General features: G+C 38.7%; 1 protein-coding gene across 6 annotated transcripts in view; it reads right to left on the bottom strand.

Moving 5' to 3' along the window:
* The window catches only part of GRM8 (glutamate metabotropic receptor 8), a 732,634-nt gene that overhangs the window by 62,035 nt on the left and 649,945 nt on the right, over window positions 1-20,654 (bottom strand). For all 6 annotated transcript variants that reach the window (XM_032401638.1, XM_032401636.1, XM_032401639.1 and 3 more), the window contains one exon: window positions 14,706-15,641. In XM_032401638.1, coding sequence (XP_032257529.1) covers window positions 14,706-15,641 — 936 coding nt within the window. The remainder of the gene's footprint in view (window positions 1-14,705; window positions 15,642-20,654) is intronic.

Genomic DNA, 20,654 nt, shown 5'->3' with positions numbered 1-20,654 from the left:
GGAAAATGCAGTAGAAGGGGATAAGGAACTCACTAATGCGAGGTGAAATCAAAATCAATCTCTAATAAGAGATTACTTCACACATTAACTTCTCTGGGGTCACATCTAAGTCTTCCAGCCTGAGGCTCCTGTATTTCTAGCAGGGAAAATGATTTGAATGATAAACAAGGAGCGATGATGAGTAAAAGGTGCCAAAAAAAAAAAAAAAAAAAAAAGCTTAGGTCAATGCCAAACTAGCAAAATCTGATGAACTAGAATCTGATGTCGACTGTCAGTTATACCGAATAGCTCACTCTTCTTGTTTGTTTTTCCAACTAGAGAGCAAAAAAATGTACAAATTAATGTGGAGTATCAAGTACTGAGTTGCCTTTTTCATTTTCTTGCCTCAGATACCTCTGTAAAGCTGAAAGAAACATATGGTGTGAGTACATGCCCCATAGGGCTTTTTGGAAAAGTAATTCAGATTCTGGATCATACATGTGTATCATGCTATGGTGATGTGAATGCACTTGATTAAGGCTTGTGAGACTGATGGCTGCCTCCAGCAAATTTGTCTTCTGAAATGCTTCATGCATTAATCTGCATCCTTCACTATACGTACATAATAATCCTCACATGCATTTGCTTAAACATTAGGTCACTCTTCTGAGTGGTTGGCAATTTTCTTTTACAGTAAGAGCATCTTAGAATTAGGGCCTTAGAGAAGTGTGAGGAAATCCTGGGGCAATTATTCCGTAGGTTCTAACATTCCAAATGCAGTTGGAAGAGAGGCCACCTCGTCAAGCCCTCATTTTATAGGTGAGGAGACTGAGTTTCAGGGAAGATAACTTGTTTCATCAAGGGATGTGAAGGAGACAAGAGCCATTCAGCCCAAACATTTTCCCATTTTTGTCTAACTCACTTTCTGGCACATATCGACTCATAATTGGCTTGAAAATGTTTACAATTTCCTGTTCATCTCATTCCACAACATTGTAGCTGAAAACTCTTTGTAACATACTTTCACAGCCATTGTGGGGCTAGCAAGAAGTGAGAGTCAGGAAGAACACAAAAGAATTATGTTTATTGTCTCTACCTAAAGGGTTTGTGGATAAGGATGCAACCATAGATGCAAACATGATACATACATGCCCCCAAGAACAACAAAGGACACAACCTTGGAAATGTAAAATAATGGATGCCCAGATAGAGTCCATATATGCTCAGAATCTGTAACGTTTTAAAAGTTAAAGAAGATTTTATGGGTTGCTTGATTTGATAACACTGGTTTCGCTGAAACGAAAGGCTGTAGAAGAAAGACAAGATTTGAAAAGTTTAGGTCTGAGCTAATGGTCAACAGGAAATAATTTTAGTTTAAGAATGCTTCATCTTATCTTTGGTAACTATCACAATTTCTATTAAGTAACTATTCTATAATTGTCAGCTTAAAGCTGGTCTCCCCTTTCAAGATGCATGAAGGCAGGCCACATCTAGATCCATCGATACTGTCAGCATTAAGGAGAATAGGGTGTTAAGTAAAAAATTGGTTGCTTGAGTAAATATTTCTTAAAAAGTGACAAAGCAGAAGATGCATGTGGAATACCTTCATATGGCAGAAATCTGGAAGTCACTCTCAAGGTGCAAGTCCCAGAGGTCAGCTTATATCACCAAAGATGCCCAGATTTCGACTAAGATTTGACCTTACAAGTGAAAAGGAAAGAATGGATCTAGGAGCAGTTTCAAATGAGTAATATAATTTGTTGACAGAGTATACATGGGGGAAAGGGAAGAGGAAGTCTTCTGTTAACTTTCAAGTTTGGAGCTCTGAAAAACAGATAATATTGACAGAGAAGAGGAATTAACACAAAGATTAAGCATAATGGAGAAATATGAAGCAGCAGCTAAAATCATGAGACTTGTAGTCAAACAGAGTAGGTTCAGCCCCAGGCACACCTCATGGTAGCAGTGTGAATGCAAAAATTCTTAACTTCTCTGCATCTGTAAGAGATGAAAGGAGATTATTTATACATAAAACACTTAATCTGGTTTTCAGTACACAGGAGGCATTCAATAAATAGTGATTCTTTTAAATATGATAAATTTTGGTTTTAGATATCTTAATTTCACAATTTCGGTTTGGGATTGCTTTCAGATTCTGGTTTTGGATGGTTTACTTTCATTTTTTTTTTTTTTAAGATTTTATCCATCCGTTTGACAGAGAGAGAGAGAGACCAAGAGAGGGAACACAAGCAGAGGGAGTGGGAGAGGGAGAAGCAGGCTTCCTGCTGAGCAGGGAGCCCGATGTGGGGCTTGATTCCAGGACCCTGGGATCATGACCTGAGCCGAAGGCAGACGCTTAATGACTGAGCCACCCAAGCGCCCCTTACTTTCATATTTTTGTTCATGTGAAAGAGCAGGCACAAAAAAGCAATTCAAAGACACGAGTGTATCTTTTATAGCAGAAGCCTCGGGAACGATGAGTGCTCCAAGGAAATGGTGCCTGGGAGAAAGGCCAAAATCAGGGGCAACGTTGAGAAGAAGGAAAGATGAGATCAAGGCGACAAAAAAACAAAAAGAGATTCAAAGCGATGTGGTTTTCCATAGTGTCGGGGAGGAAAAAATATAAGATGGGGGTATCATTAGCGATCACAAGGGTATGCATGTTCTCTATATAAAATACACTAGAAAGTAATAAGTGAGGTAGAAATAAGTAATTTGAGAGCTTTCATTGGAGACATGTTCTTTATAATCCTATGGTATGGACTGTCTCTACTCATTGCTGTTTTTCTTACCACCTTCTACACATATTTTTCTTTTTCATTCCAAGTGTAATTCTTCATTTCATGCTTGTTATTGTCAGTTCTTAACAATAAGTAGGCAATATCACCAAATGTTCAATAAATTGCGGTTTGATTGGACATGTTAGCATGGGGAAAGTGTTTTGTTGAAGAAAGGACAGTCCTCCAGGGATATGCTGCCTGCTGATGTAAACACTTTACAGTTTTATGACAGGCTCACAGTCTACCAATACTATTTTCAATTCAATTCAATTTGTGTGGATGAGGATTTTAGAGAAAACATCTGGCGGGAGAAACACATGACATTTAATCTTGCCTGAGAACATGAAATCTACAAAGCTCTATGTATATGTGTGTATGAAATGTGTGGGTTTGTATACACTCACAAAGGTTATATTGGGAGTTGTATTCTACCAGGTTTGGGCCAACAGACAGCAGAAAACATTACATCCCTTGGTATTTTTCCAGAGATACACTTGACTGAACAAATAACTCAGCCAGTCTAAAATTCTGATGAAAACATCCGACTGATTACAATTTTTAAACTAAAAAGATTTTTTTCAAAATGAGAATGACCTCAAGTCATCCTTAACAAACAAACAAACAAACAAACAAATAAACTTACAATCAGTGGTGTAGGTTTTGATTGATTCAAAAATCACTCCCTGGGAACAAGATTTAAAATGCTGCCAAAATGTGGAACCTTGCAGATTACTGCATGGATACACTACACGACATTTTAGAAATGAAATTTAAGGAGAAACAGCAATAAAACTGAAATTTGTCTTATTCAGATGTTATATGCAAGGTGCCCAAAGTTACACAAAAAGGAGACATATAGTAAAGAAAAACTATTGCATGAATTTAGTCGCAACCATGACAAGCCGAGAAAACCAAAATTACCCTAAAATTTGCCCAAGATTACTAGACTATAAAATCCATTTAACACCCAAATTTACATCACGACAATAGTGATTATATATTTAAGTTGAGTCATAATCATTCAGAAATGACTTCTATTTCTGAAGAATTTGCCTTTTTATTTCAACTTCAATAAAATTCATTTGAATAGTATAGCAGATTTGTTTACTGAAAGTCATAGTCCACCAGAGATTCTTTTCCTTGTGTCCTTACCTTTGCTTTTATCCACACAAACTGATTTTTACCCAACGTCACTATTTGGGGCCCAAATAGCCTTCTCCATACTTGGTTAGATGCAGTCATCAGCAATTGGAAAGAATTGCTTTCTCTCCTTTAGCCCAGACCAGAGAGAAAACAACAGAGTCTTGCTTCAAGTTCCATTGGGTAGAGTCCTTGTGGCAGCCACGGAGAAGGCTGGAATCACAAAGACCATAGAGAGCCTGCGCCTCACCTCCCACTGTGTCATCCTCAGTTCCCAATTGGAAATGAATCTCTTCTTTGTACTCTCCATTGCCACAAGTGAAGCCCCCAACACTTCTTGCCTAGATTTCTTCAATAATCTTGCTATTGTCTTTTTTCTCATCCTTGCACAGGACAATTCATCTGACTTACTACTGGCAAACAAATCTCACAAAATGGAATTGTACCAAGAATACACCCACACTCAGAAAGATTCCAATATCCTCAAGTCCGCAGCAAATGCAGTACAAACGGTGTTACGTCCCGCCGCAAAATGGTTGCTGGTTATCTGACCAGCCGTTATTTTGTGTGTAACCCTATAATGCATTGCCCAAAATACATTTTCAGACTAAAAGGAGAGGTATTAACAACAGGGCGCACTGGGATCTATACATCACCGACCTCTCCTTGTGACTGTGCTAAACTCAAAACACTTCCTCCCTCAAGGTTTTACACACAAATGCCCTGACTTTCCCCTTTTCTGAAAGTTTAACCCCCCTGCTCCTATAGCCTAGAAGGTGGTTTCCATCTGCTTCTCTCCACCCTTCGCGACCTGTTTAATTCCCACCTCCTTCATGCAGACTTTAATGATCCCTCAACAGGACAGGCTACCTTCCTCCTTTCTCTGTCCGTGGCCCTAAGACCTCAGAGTGGGCACTTTGCCTCTGTTTATGTTACTCTGCCTCCTACCAGTCATCCACCAGCTTGGTTTGGCCCCTACTTGACCCTAAACAACTGGATAGCAAACTTCTTACTCATCTTTGCATTTTTCCAAACACCAAGCAAAGGTCCCTTTATATAGCAAACATCTAACAAATATTTCTAATGAAATACAATCACTGGCTGTAAATTACTACTTAAATTGTGGCCCTTAAAATAAGATTTAGTAATGGCATTAACCTTAAATAAGAGGAAATTCACAAACGGTGGCATCCAAAAAAATCTCGAGTCATTTTACAAATTCAAAATCATTCACCCATTTTTGCATCTACAATATTGTCACAAAATACATATTATGCAGCAAAACCCCCATATGAGAATGTACATGCATGTTGTCTTAGAAAAGTTTTTCCCAAGACTTTCACTTAAACCCTTCCATATGCAGTCATTTCTATTTTTATCATATAAATTATTTATTAAATGAAATAAAATCTAAGTATCTGTAAAATAAAAACCCTCCATCACCCATCTTCCCATGTCCTGATGCTATTCTAGAGACTGAACCTGTTTGAAGAGTTTTTGTTTTGTTATTTAAATAATGCACTTATTTCTGGGGTTATCAACTTTAGATTGTGTGTGTTGACTACTCACAGTAAAAGTGAGTGATTTAATGCGCTTGCACAGCTCTTCTCTCTATTGCCGCTCCTTAGCCAGCACCCAAGTTTTTAAAGTTATGTTACTATTTTTAATTTAACGGGGTTTACAATATTTATACTCACTTCCATAGACAAATTAACATTTCTGTATTTTGTTTCTAGATTTCTTCTAACAACGTAAGACTGATACAAAACGTGATTTTTGTATATGGCTACTGAATATTATTGCCTTTGGATTCATCCAAGTAGCATGACTGGGCTTGCAGAGAAAGAATAACCATAATTATTAAAACCCTACCTGTTAAGAGGTAATTAGAAAGTAGGGTCTAATATAGGTCCTTTTATAATTCCCTCTTAAATTTCTTCATTTCTATGTTATAAGCAAATGCCACTGTTATTCGTCTCATATCAGATGTGCTTTTTTTATTTTGTTGGATTACATCTAGAATAATTCATATGTGAGATATGCAGGCATTCTCTGAGCCACATACATTTTTAGCCTCACATTGATTGATAGTTTGGCTAGCTATACAATTGTAACTTTAAAATACTTTCCCTCAGAAAGTCTTTGTTCATTGCCTTCTAGAATCCAGGGAGGCATATGAGGTCTGATTTTCATACCTTATATGTATCTTTTCTCCCCTCTAAAAGTTCTTAGAATTTTCTCTCAGTTAGTGCAATTTTACTGAGATGTATGGGCTTTTCAATTTTTAAAATTGTCTTTCTTCAATTTGTGAAACTTCTGTTATTTTATTTTATTTTATTATTTTATTTTTTCAGCCGTTTCTTCCGCTTCTTTGTTTCTTCTCAGTGTTTATTAGATATATTTTAGAATCTTATATCCACGCTCAAAGTATTTTAACTTTTCCTCAGATTTTTCATTTTTCTCCTTTTTTCATTTTTCTTTTCATTTCACTTTTCATTTCATTTTTCTCCTTTTCTTCTTGGTTCTTTCTCTGATTTTACCCTTCACATCTCCACTCCAGTGTTAACCCCAGTCATCCCATATTTATGTTCATCTGTTCAGCTTTTTATTTTCACATTTGTATTTTAATTTCCAGGATCATTTTATTTTCTGATTGATCTTTTCCACAGCAACTCATGCACGTAAGTTCGATATTCTCTTGATTCTCTCTTGGAATGCTCATTAAAATTCTGTTTTTTAAAAATTCTCTTGGACCGCCTGGGTGGCTCAGTCGGTTAAGCATCTGCCTTCACCTCAGGTCATGATCCTAAGGTCCTGGGATCCAGGCCAGCATTGGGCTCCCTGCTCACGGGGAGTCTGCTTCTCCCTCTCCCCCTCCCCCTGCTCATGCTTGCTCTCTCTCTCTCTGTCAAATAGAAAATAAAATCTTTAAAAACAATTTTCTAATATTTTTGAATTACCTCTGGTTTTGTTTTGTGTATGTGTCTTTTTAAATTTGGTTCTTCAGTTATCATGACATCCTTGGCTGTTGTATGATTAGGATGTAGGGCCAGGTTGATGGATAAGGATTACAGGCCGGGTCCATTTTCCTTGGGTGGGAGGGCAGACTATAGACCTGTGTAGGTTAGTCACTGTTTAACCTGACTGGCTTCTCTCAAAGATGCACGATACAGGCACACAAACGGACTGGGGACCCACCACTGGAGGAACTTCTTCTAAGAGTTGAGAAATTTATCATGTCTCTATCTTGTATAGAAGATGTAGTTCGTATTTCCCACCTGTTCATGTCTGTCTGAAATAAAGTTACTTCCAATTCTGCTTGGTTTCTCTCTCAGTACCTTATACCCACACAAGGAGCATAAGATAATTCTACCATCAGACAATTCCCAATTTTTAGAGCAGAATTCTGTAACACCTGTGCTCTATCCTTGTGAAGTTAGAACAGAAAGGAAAAGTGAGGGGCCCAACTGGCCCAGCTATTTTGAAATGCAGCTCTTTACATGATTCTCCTGATGGTCACTCCCATGCCCACGTCAGGTCTTTATACTGACTTGAGGCTTAGAAATTATTTGAAACTATCATGGTAAGAACCATTTCTGTCACTTGGGCTATGCTTTCCTTCTTTTAATTTCTCTATAAATCTACCCATTTGACTTTAATTTTTGTGGAGTTTCTCAAATTGTTCTACCTTATGTTGGCTCTAAAAATATAATGGCCTCTTCTCATTCTCTTTCCTGTCCTCCTTTTCTTCCTTTTTCTTTTCCTTTTCTTTCCTTCTTTTTTATATTTTTAAATTTCATTGTTGCCTTAGAGGAAAGGGATATAAATATGTTTGTGCCAGCCCATATCCTGAACCATAAGGCAGACTAAGTTTCTTTTTTATATATATATTTCTTTTAATGATGCCAATAAGTCTGGTTTGCATTTATTTTCAATAACCTGGAATTTATACTAATATTTGGTTAAATATTTTTCTACACTTTGGGGTGGGTGGTACTAACCCATATGATACTGCATTTAGAGGTTTAAAAAAAAATTCATAACATAAAAATGTGATATGGTTACAGCCACAAGGAACTATTTGCTTGCAAGCTGCTCTTCCTGGCACCCTGTGTGCTCCATAAGATATAAGTGTCTACTGAATCATGGAAAATGCAATTTGAAGTTACACAAGTAAATTAGTCACTGCATTCTGTACTATCAACAGTCTGGGGTGTCATTAAGGTTCTGTCTATATAGAAGAAAAAATAAGTCTATTTGTATGGCATTCCCCCTGAACATTTTTGAAACAAGGTCATGGTCACTATGACTAAAAAAAGTCACATTTTCGTCTTCATCAAATCTAGTAGTCTAGCATTTTAAACATATTAAGAAAGCTAAACCATTTTAATGAGATGAGTGAGCTGAGGACTTAGTTCCCAGGTTGACTATCTAATTGTATAGTTGATTAAATTATTATAATTTGGGCATAGAAAATTCAAACCCTTTGTAAACTCAATTTCAATTAAAAAAAAAAAAAGATGAATGAGTAAATACCACAATCTCACTAACAGCCAAATGTTTAAATTAAGTAGCCCTAGGCCTCACAGCTTCCTCAGAGCCCCCCGAAAATAGGAGGATCATGGAATCTAAGCAAGGGTCATCGAGAAAGTATTTCTTTATGCTGTCAAATGAGATAGGCATCCCCAAAAGAATTGCCCTAAATGTGTAAGTTGGCAATTTTCTGTGGCGTAATATGGGGCACAGCCGGAACAAAAGTAATAAGCCTGGCTAGGGCAGCATTCCCTAGGAGAGCCACTTAACAGGCTGGCCTACACTGTGCCCTAGAATCTCCTTATTTCGTTGTTTCCTTCTGCATCTTCCCAAGCAGATCATTTTAACTGAGTGCACAAATAAGATTATATAAATGTTTTCTTTTTGGGTTGCTTTTCCTTTTTCCTCTTCTATTTGGCTTTCCCCGTCTAGAGTTGACTGCAGCTCTGGTATGACTGATCTTGCCCAGACACCTGAAATAGGTAGGTATGATGATAGGTGCCACCGTACACGGGGACACGGCGAAGCCTTCAAAGGAATCCGCTTCTAATAACTGCAAGTTGACAGGGAAAGAAAACAGCCTCCTGTTTCCACTCCCCTCCTGTCTAAGGACATGAAGGACTGCCCGCAGAGACAGGTGTGGCTCTGGGCTGATCTGTTCCGAAAATCACTTCCATTGTTGTCTAGAGTATACTGACGGGTTGCTCAGGCTGTTCTTCTCTCACCTTGACTATTCCTTAAAGCAGGAATTTTGTTATTCCCTTCAGAACTACCTCTCACAACTCTTGTTAGTGTTGCGCACTTTTCAAATTTTAACATATTTCAGCAATTGCTTTGTGATGACACCTCGCTTGCTTCCAGTATTTCTGGCTCGATGTGTGAAGGTAGAGACACGTTGCCTCGGGAACAATTCTCTCTTCTCTTTCTCCGAGTCCTACCGATTCTGGTTGCCCTCTTTAGGGTACTTAATCTGCATGATCGACTACCCTGGGGTAAGTCTCTATGTTTGAGAAAACACATCCAGTTGGGGTGCTGCATGGACATGGTCTCAAGGACTGGAGACACTGAGGCAATTATCTGGGTAAATAAGAATGTATTCAATCATTAAACACAGTTTTGTTTTGTTTTTTTCTTGAGACTCTATGCTGGCTCAGGCCTCGACTCAGTGCTGAGGATACGACAGTGAGCAAAACCCGATAAGGTCCCGGCCCTCATAAATTACAGCCGAATAGCGGGAACGGCCAACATTTTAATGATCACTTATTACATGCTGAACACCTGTCCTGACTTATCTCATGAAATTCTCAGCAAAACTACCATGAGGTATCTGTTAGTACCAAAAAACACACCATAATGAGACAACAGAAGTGTTTGGGTTTGTTTTTTGTTTTTTTTAAAGTCACCCATCTTCCTGCCTTTTCCTAGAGGATATGAACTCAAGTCTGTTCTAGTTTGAGAATAGGGCTGGGCACAGATGGCAAGTGACGGCTTTATATTGTTTTCTGTGTGAATTTGCATCCTCTGGGAGAATTTATTATTATCTTCAGATGTTTGGCCTTGCCTACATTTCCCCAGCCAGTTTAGCAGAGTCAGGATTGGAACCCAAATCTGCCTTCTCCAGAGCCTCTGCTCTTCCTTACTCCCCTCATCCATCTCTGCAGCCCCACACTCTTCTGCCCTTCAACAGACAGATACAGTAAAAAAAACAGGGAAGGGATGACAAGGCAAAAGTATCTGATTAATGCCATCAATTCTCCTTTGTTCTGTGTATGCTAGACAGAACTAAGACAACCATAATTCCTTTTTGCCTTTCTCCCTACATACTTAGCAGCCCAATTTCAGAAGAAGTGATAAAGACAAAAAAAATTTTTTTTTAAAGAAATGCATATGGCCCATCACCGAAATGAGAAAACTTGTTTTTCAGGGAAAAAAAAAAAAAAAAAAGCTGTTGTAATGGGGATCACAATAAGATGAAAATATAAGATTTTTATGACATCACAGTCTAACTTAAATCATAGAGAAGCATTATATTATATGAGATCATTCTCGTGCAAGGCAGTCCTTTCACACATTGGGTCGGCATTCACTGAGAAGGTACCACATGAAAGGCTCTGTGTTAAGAGACACAGTCACTCAGATACACATCTGATGGCTACAGCTGACCCTCCAGGAATGTTTCAAGGCTGACATTGGCAGGTGAGAGGAAGAAATGAAGGAGTGGGTGCGTGCAGAGAGCAGTCTAGGACAACTCCCCGGTTTCTGACTTGAGCTCCTGGATGATGCCACACCAAAGGAAGAAAGGCTGCTTTGAGGCATAGGGGGTTATTGACATTTTTGAGTTTTGGTGGTTTGTTGTTGTTTTTTTTTTTTCCCCTGCTTTGAGGGTGTTTTGTTTTGTTTCCACCCAATGCCCTGGTTAAAGCACTATGCTCCTTTGGAGCTTGGCAATGTCATAACCCTTGTCTGATTATCTCAGCTTTATGAGTGCAATTAGAGGTGGTAAAATATGTATTCAAGAGACTTCTGCCATCCTAACAGCCCCTCACCATCCCCGAGGATTCTTTTCCTGACGATTACATTAATTATATTTTAAGTTTTTTAGATTTTTCAGCACAATTAGGAGAGTTTGTGTGAGTCCATGTCCACGCCTCAGTGTGTCCACCCTTCCTTCACACCACTTTTCTAAAAGAGAAGGAAAAGTGCACTTATACGATGAGTTAGTAGAATGTAGCGGGCACAAAGCTAATAAATGATGTCATTAAAATCTATTGGAAAAACATGATTCAACTTCATTTCAAAATCTGAAAAAAATGTGGGGAAATTAAACGGTATTTTATCTTGAATAAAGACTTACTTTACAGAGCTGTCTTCATGAGTGCTAAAATATACCTTTATAATTTGATTTTACTCAGGGGTTTTCCAAAACATCTGTCTAAATTATTCAACTAATTTTACCTTTTATTCCTACTTATGTTATAATTTCAGAGAAACCTGTATGGTTAGATGAGTTTTCTTCCGTAGATTACTCTAAGAAGCATAATTAAATACATAGTGAAAGAAATTTTGCTCTTCTGCTGTCTCCTGTGTTATAAATTCTAGGTTACTGATGTATAGTTACGGGATGCATAGCTTTTTTTGCTTTCTCATCTCAGCTCTGACTCCTCACCATCTTGCCCTGCCCTTGAGCCTGATCTTCTCCTGCCTTTGAGCCTGGCACCTTGCTGGTGCTTGCAGGCATCAGGCCGGCGTCGGCTGGGAGCCAGGCTGAGCGTTACAAGGAAGGATCGGGGAGGCAGACTGACGTGGGCTCAATCACTGGCACAATACTGGACACACTGCTCAATAAGGAGCTACTGAATTAATGGCTGTGTGCACTGCCTAACTGCTACTAACAGTTCAAGCTGATAACGTGGGCTAACTGGCTGAGCATTATAAATGAGAATGGAGGACTGACCGGCTCTTTGGTCCTCACAAGTCAATAAAACTTTTGTAAAGCCTTCTTTTAGAGATACAGAGTTTTATCCACCTTTGGTATCTGTGTCAACAATTTTAGCAATGTGAAAAAATAAATATTCTCATGCATTTTGTGTATTGTTTTGAATAATAAAGATACTTTGACAGAAAATAACAGGTAGCAAATTTGATGGGAAGCCTTAGGATGACACATAATTGTATTATATAAAGTACCTCAGTAGCCAAATCTTAGCTACTTATAATAGCTCTCGATGTAGAGCTGGTCCAGATTCAGCAACTCCAAGACTAACTAGACCATCTGAGGACTTTACGATGTTCTGAAAATTCCTACAATTAGCATTTCTTCCCGATTTCTTCAGTCTTTTCTACATTCAATTATATCATGAAAACAAGATAAATCCAATTAACAGATTTTATAATTTGTCTTACAATGTGCTCCTTTGACTTACTTTGAGTCCACAAAACTAAGAGAGATAAAAAGAATTTTGTCTAGCATTCAGTCATATCTCTATAGGCGTGGATATACCTATTCCCGAAAATATATATATAAATTCCAGGTTTTCAGAGGATATACCGCAGTGCCCAAGGGCTCAGCGGCATCGCATCGAGCCTCATCACCCCCCTCCCAGCATATTCACCTGTCCATTTTATCCTGAAATTCCTCCTATCTCCATCACCGCTGCAAGGGAAAAGCTGCAGCTTAGCAGGCTTTTAGTTCTGAGGAACTTTGGCCATTTTTTTTTCAACTACCTTAAAAAAACTTATTAGTATAATGCTGTTTGAAGTGCTATGATAATACTATCCAATTGTGAAATACCATGCCATGATTTTACGTATGCTAAAAATCGAGGCACTGAAAGACTTATCTAAATAGAAATAACATCTTATTTGTATTTGCCCTCCCCCACTGCCCTTGAAAGTCACAATATGGGAAGTAAGAGTAGACTATAATTTATGAAATGTAAAGCAGGAGGAAAAAAAAAAGAAAAGGAAGTTAGATGTCAGAGCTCAGGAGATTTTGTCTGGGTAAATATTTATTGCCCACAAGAAAGCAAAATAAACTACCTATGGCCCTTTTCCGATAAAACAGTATATTAAAAAAGTCAGTCCTTGGTTCAAATACAAATGCCACTTAATGTTATTAATAATTCACATAATGCAGACATTTCCAGACTCTGAAGAACATTGTTTTGCCCTGACCAGTTCAACTAACCACATCAAAAGAGACCCAACAGACTGTGAGAGACTTATTTTCCAGCTCATGCACTCTCTCCTGAGTCATATTTACAAGTTTGATCCCCATAAATTCCTATCTACTTGTGTCAAAAATGTAATGTTTATTAGGTTTAGAGCATCAGACCGCCTTACTTTACTTTCCTGCCATGTGCTGGGTCCCACATAAAATATTCATGGACTTCTATCAGGCCATCTAAGTCATGAAAGGTCACAGATCTGGAACCCATGGTAAGCTTTCTCTCTTCAGCAGCAAGTTTGCTGAAGTACATTTTTTTGTGTCTCCAAACATGGTTGAAAGCCACATTGATCTAGTAAGGGATGAATGCTCATACTAATGAGCTCTCTGTGCCCTTGTTGAGTATTTTTTCCTCTGAATTAGTTGGGATTTTAAGAGTCATACATGACCTCGCTTGGAATGTTAGAGACTGGGGAATGTAATTGTCCCCAGGTGCTTGATTTCCTCACAACTTCTGGTGATGGAGGGCGGCGCGATCTTGAAATCCTCACTCTGAGAGAAGCGCGTGCTCATAGGCACAGTAAGGCTGAAGGACTGACTATTCATTCAGAAAGATAGCACTTGCCTTTGTTTTACAAGCTGGCTTGTCTCCATTAACCTACCCAAACCTTGGAATTCGTGGTTAATGTGAGTTCTCTGCTTTTCTGGACAGAAAACTACCTGTATCCCGTGCAGTACATGCCCCCTTTCTCATATGGATGTTCTTCACTTGCAGTGATTTATGTGGAAAAGGCTAACTGGAGATTAGTGGCCAAAGGAAATTATGTTAAGAGATTTAATTGATCTTCACCTTCTGAAAAATTATAAACTGCTTTATATAACTGCCCACTGCTGTCTTCTTTAATCTCTCATCATCACCTTGTCCATATGGAAAAGTGATAAGAATGGGGGCTGACGAGAAATAGTAAGATGGTTCAGATTGAACTAAGCCACCTCAGTTTCTTTTGTTGTTGTCGCTTTACTATAAACCCTGCTTCCATGATGAAAGCCATTGTAATTGTGAAGGAATAGCTTTTTCCCAGAGTCGCATTAGAACCAGAAAAGGCGGCATTTGTCATGCAATGGGATATCTCTGGGATAGCTCACCCCTATGAATCATGTCTGCCTTTTCTCCCATCCTCTTTTAATTAACATTAGGAAAAGAACAGTTATCTCCATTGATAACAGACCTGGGAAGAGAGACCCAGAAAGTAATGTGAGATCTGTCAATTTTCAGCCTTGCTAAGAAGGACCCATTAAAGCACTCTTCATGGACAATCAACCTTAGTCAACACATATTCAAAGTTAAGTGACCTTGAGGGATTTTATACATATATAAAAAATATAAATATATATTCAAAGTTAAGTGACCTTGAGGGATTTTATATATATATAAAATATATAAATATATATAATACATATAAATATATATATATATATATATATTTCTAAATAAGACTGAATCATCTTGAGAGAATATAAGTGAACCGAAAAGAAAGGCAGGGAAGCATCCTAAAGAAAGGAGTTAAATCCAGGGAAGGGTTGGTGTATGCATTTCTTGCACTTACCTTTTCTGCTGACTGCGCTGTACCAAAAAAGATGGGAATGAAAGCTAACCAAATGATGCAGGTGGTATACATGGTAAATCCAATAGGTTTGGCTTCGTTGAAAGTCTCGGGGACACCTCTCGTTTTAATGGCATAAACAGTACAAGTGACCATCAAGAGGATACTGTACCCTAGCGAACAAATGAGCGAGAGGTCGGAAATGTCACACTTGAGCACTCCCCTGGCATTCTCCGGGTCTAGAGTCCGCTGCTCTCCATAGTCAATGATGATGTGGGGGGGGTCCACAACAAACCAGACGCACACTCCTAGGAGCTGGACCGAGATGAGGCTGAAAGTGATCACCAGCTGGGATGCTGGACTAATAAACTTGGGTGCTGTGACCGATTTCTTCCCCTGCTCAAATATTCGGTGGATCCTGTTCGTTTTGGTAAGAAGGGCTGCGTAGCTGAAACACATGCCAAGTCCTAGAAAGATCCGGCGGAAGGAACATACGATTGTATCTGGCGCAGCAATCATTAAGAAGGTGATCGAATAACAGAGGAAAATCCCTGTTAGGAGCACATAACTAAGTTCTCGTCCGGAAGCCCTTACAATAGGTGTGTCATTATAGCGGACAAAGGTCACGATCACAAAGGTGGTGGCAATGATGCCCAGGATTGCAATGAACACGGGCACCCCAGCCCAGGGGGAATGCCATTCTAGTTTGATGATGGGGATAAGCTGGCAGCCTGTGCGGTTGATGTTTGGTCTCTGATCCAGAGGGCAAAGTTCACAGGAGAGCTCGTCCACCTGGTAGTTGTAACCTTCACAGCGCTCACAATGCCAGCAGCATGGGACTCCTTTGACCGTTTTCTTCCTCTCCCCAGGCCTGCAGGGCAGGCTGCAGACAGATGCCGGGTGAGCGTGTTCTCGATCAGCCCACTGCATGTCTTGCACCTGTGGGGATAAAAAATTAATGAGCCTTCCATTTCCCCCCATTTATAATCTCCTAATCCTAGCCACAGGTTTGTAATAAATCACCGAATGCTGACAGTGCAAATACAGTTTGCCATAATAAGAGCCCGGTTTTCTTTCCCCAGTATTGACTTCTTGATCAAAGTGTTAAATGATCGGGTCCAATAAATCATTCATATCATCAACTTGATGAGCGTCATTAGTTTCCATTTACCTCCTCAATGTTGACCAATCTGTCATTGGTAGAAAGATTTATTGGCCCGAACAGTTTTGAAACTCCAAAATAAATAAATAAATAAATAAATAAATAAATAAATAAATAAAAGCCCCATGGAAATATGTTTTAGAGTTAATCACAGATATAAATGCCAGAATCCCTGAAACACTGGCTTAGGATATAAACATATACATAAAAAGGTGATGCAAAGCTCTTCACCCTATCTGTGGAAATTCAAATCACACTGTGTCAAATTTCAAAGGAAATGGCAAAACTAACTACTTTAATCACTGATAATCATCATGTACCCGTGGTGATAACTGTATTAATGTTTTTGCCTCTGTTTGAGCACGGAAAATACTTTCCCCCCCGCAGTCTTGCATTTCCACACTGTGCAAAAGACCATGCTGAATGAGATAGCTTGGTGGTAATGTTTTCCATTGAACAGAAGTAGTCTTATAAGTGGCTTAAAGCAGTGAAACTGGTACAAATGAGAGCCCCCCCAGTGTGCTTAGTATCTACTTCAGAGCCTTAAAGTTCCACCTTACTCTTTTGGATTAAATCACAGAGTAGCTAGCTCTACGAAAATAAAAATATTATTTTAAGGGGATTCTGCCAATCATTGACCTCTTACCTTGATTGTTTACTAAAGGTTCTGGACCCAGTTCCAACATATATGGATAGGGAAGAGGAGGTTTCCCATACCACCAAGCAATCCCGGACAGCAGCTGGGTGTCCTGTAAGTTACCTCAGTTCTGACACTGTCTACCTGGAAATAGCACCAGATCCCACAAGTTAAAACTCAGGCTGCAAGACTCTCCCCTCCCACTTCAGATGTCAATTGTAAGTCCATGTCTCACATGTGCTTCTGACCGACCTATAGATTGAAGTTTCCAACAACACTTGCCTTGGGTTCAAGTAGTTTGCTAGAGCAGCTCACAGAACTCAGAGAAACACTTTAGTTACTAGATTACCAGTTTATGATAAAAAGGAAAAGATGTATAGGATGAGGTATGTGGGAAGAGCACAGAGCTTCCTTGCTTTCTGATTATGCCACTCCCCCCCAAATCTCCACCTGTTCACCAACTCTTAAGCTCTCTGAACCCCCACCTTTTGGGATTTTATGGAGGCTTCATCACATAGGCATGATTAATTAAATCAGTGGCCATTGGCATTAATACAACCTTTAGCCCCCTCCCTTCCCAGAAGTCTGGGGTGGGACTAAAAGTTCCAATCCTCTAATCACATGGTTAGTACCTTGGGCAACCAGCCCCCATACTTAGGTTATCTAGAGGGTTTCCAAAAGTCACTTCATTAACATAATAAAAGACACCTTTAGTGTTCTTATCACAGAAAATTCCAAAGGTTTTAGGTGCTTTGTACCATGAATAAGGTCAAAGACCATGTATTTCTCATTATAAATCACAATATTGCATTTACTGGGGCGCCTGCATGGCTCAGTCATTAAGCACCTGCCTTTGGCTCAGGTCATGATCCCAGGGTCCTGGGATGGAGCCCCACATTGGGCTCCCTGCTCAGTGGGGAGCCTGCTTCTCCCTCTCCTTGCTCCACCCCTTTACTCCTATTCTCTCTCGCTATCTCTCTCTCTCAAATAAATAAATAAAATCTTTAAAAAAAAAAAGGGTGATTTTGTACACTGATGTGAACAGTGACTGACACACAATTTGCCCTCAAATCTTTGCTGAATTTGAGAGAAAGGAAGGATAGTGTTAAAAAGAAAACCAAAGGCCCAAAATGGCATCGCTTCGGTTAAAGCCCCAAGTCAGTAAACTGTGGCTTACTACCTGAATCTAATTGTAGTTTCAACCTTCCCCAGCGATGTAGTCTTAACCGGATCAGTCAGGAATTTTCTGATGGATGCCAATGGAGTCTGCCATTTGGGCCTTCTCCATTCTCCAAAGGAAGATGAGGTAGTCTGCATGATAAGACCTCCTGCTCTCCCCCCATAAAGGAAGGTGACTTTGCATATTTCTTTTGCTTATAACTTTCTTGCCCCACCCTCCTTCTTATAAAAACCTTCCATTTTGCACAACTCCTTGGAGCACACCTCTACTTGCTAGAAGAGATGCTACCCAATTCATGAATCGTTTAATAAAGCCAATTAGATCTTCAAATTTACTCATCTGAATTTTGTTTTTTAACAACAGGAAGGATACCACAGCAGAGCGCTGAGGAAGAAGGGATCAACTTGAAAGTACTGGGAACTGGTAATAGAAGGTTGCTCAAAGAAGCACAGAAATGGGAGCCCAAAGAATGGTTAGAAAACAGAACAAAACAATACACAACTTGTTTTCTCCAAGACCAGCTCTATTAACAACCCAGAAGAAGAATTACCATATTCCAAGGTAGTCTCGCTCCAAAATGGCTCCCAATAATCTCACCTCTGGGAATTTGTGAACCCATGTAGTCCTCTCCAACTGTGAATAGGGTTGATTTTTGTAAACAATAGTACATACTAGAAATGATTACATGTGATTTCTGAGACTAGGTCATAAAAAATATTTTGGCTTCTGCCTTGCTGTCTCTTGGATCAGTCACTCCAGGAGAAGAACCACAGTTTCATGAGAACGCTCAAGTAGCGCAATGGAAAGTAACCCAGGCCACCTGCCAAAAACTAGCACCAACTTGTCATGCATGCACGGGAACGCCCTAAAGAGTGGATTGTCTGGCTGCATTCCAATCTTCAGGAGACTGCAGTCCCCAGTGACACCTTGACGGCAACCTCATGAGAAACCCTGAGCCAGAGCCCCGCAGCTAATAAGCTGCTTCTGAATTTCCGATCTACAGAAACTCTGTAAGATGATATATGTTGCAGTTATTACCCAGCAATGGAAAATTGTAATACAACTCAAAATAAGCTTCTCCACCCGTTCTGTGACCACCGCCAGTGTAGCGTTCTATTGAGAATCTACTCAGAAGGCAGTGACAGCTGTCATTTACCAAAAACTTGCCCCAGGGTGGCTCGTGTAGACAATATGCCTTCCTGTGGGGAACTAGGCAACTGAGACTGTTCGCACGAATAGATCTATTTCTTTAGGATGTTTTCCTTTCTTGAAGGTGGGGTGAATGATTGAGGATAGAGAAGCACAGTCCCCCAAGCTTAATACTTGCAGAGGGCTATCAAATCTCCCCAAGGTGGAGTAGAAAATTCATACCTGTTTAATTTCAAATATCCTCCCTTGAGAAAATAGGTGGTGTTTCATGTGTCCGAAGGGCACTCAAAACTATTAGCTCTTACCCTGTCTTTTCACCACAAAGGTATAGCAATCTATCACAACCCTGCTAATTTTCTATTAGGTTTTAATGATTTAAGAAAGTTATTTTATGTATGTATAGAATTCCATTAAGAAAGAAAAAAAAAAGTTAAATTGGAAGCATATAGTGGCTTCTCTCGAAAATACTGAGAAAAATGAAATGCTTCACTGAGTGGCTAAAGTATTGATTTTATACCCTAATGGACTCTTAAAAGATAATAAAATACTTTTCTGAAGGTTATATTTCAAAGCTAATTAATGTAAAACCAAAATTGCATTTTGTTTGGGGTTTCTATAGATTTATGATATTACTGTTAAAAAAAAAAAAAAAAAAGAAAGAAAGAAAAGGCAGCCAAATAGCTCAGAAATATTAAACTTCAAGATTGGAAGAGGCTTTAAAGGTCAGCTTTCTAACCACATGTGTAATTCTTTAATTCTCAATACATTTCATCTTCCAGAAGGAAATAAGACTTGTTAACAAAGAAATAGACCTAGGCCAGATAAGCCTCATTACATACGATAAATACTTATCATTATAAGTTAAATATTAAATTTTCCTTGGTCAGTTTTCTATGTACTAAACTAATGGAAAAATATTTTTCATAAACAAAAAAGGGAGTTACAAGATAATGGAAAATATCACAATACTTTAAATAGTCAGGCATTTTCTTTAAGAAAAAAACAATATAGTCAAGCCATCTGTGACTTTTTTTAATATAATGGAGAAAACAATAAGTATATTTTTGTAAACATGGTAAATACACATGACTCCATTTTCATCAAGGAATCTATTTATATATAACTGTACTGTGTTTTGATGCCATAGTTGAAGTCTGGGAGCCAACCAGTATCTACCTGAGGGAAGAATAAATAGCAAATACTTAAATGAGGATCTTGTGAATACATTAATGTTTGAGTCAAATAATCTTGCTTATGTTGTTAAATAGTGATTGAAAACAATACTACTTGAGAATAAATTAAACAACCTAATTTTCACAACTGTGCTATAAGGCATAAACAAGGAGCTATATTAACTGTGCAATCTTTCTTTCACATGAGTATCCATGCATTTTTAAAATTTGTCTTCCTTGTCTTTGACATTATTCTGATATTAGGATTTCTTTCTAAACTATATAGTCTAACAAATGGATGATAGTTATATAGACAGACCTTCCAGAGACAAAACCATAGCCCGGTCCTGTCTGGATAATGTTCACCAACAGTGATTCATTCTGTAGGCTCCAATCCAGTACATCTCATAGAATGTATGAGAGCCATCAACTGGTTTCTCCTGTCAAATCCTATTATTACTGCAGACAAATACACCAACAGCCACAAAACCAAAACTTTCTGAGTGCGTGTGCTTCTATTTTTTAATCTTTAATCTTTCCAGACCAATCAACCTAGAGTAATTCTTCATAAATTCTTTAAGTAGACATTATTTTATATGAACAATTTTCTTCTGTATAGTTTTAGTAGCTCTTGAAAAAAAGATTACAAGAA

The sequence above is a fragment of the Phoca vitulina genome, unplaced genomic scaffold, assembly GCF_004348235.1.
Source record: "Phoca vitulina isolate PV1807 unplaced genomic scaffold, GSC_HSeal_1.0 scaffold4, whole genome shotgun sequence".
NCBI classification, from domain to species: Eukaryota; Metazoa; Chordata; class Mammalia; order Carnivora; family Phocidae; genus Phoca; species Phoca vitulina.
The sequence above is the reverse complement of the archived record's forward strand: the minus strand, read 5'-3'. Positions and strand labels throughout refer to the sequence as shown.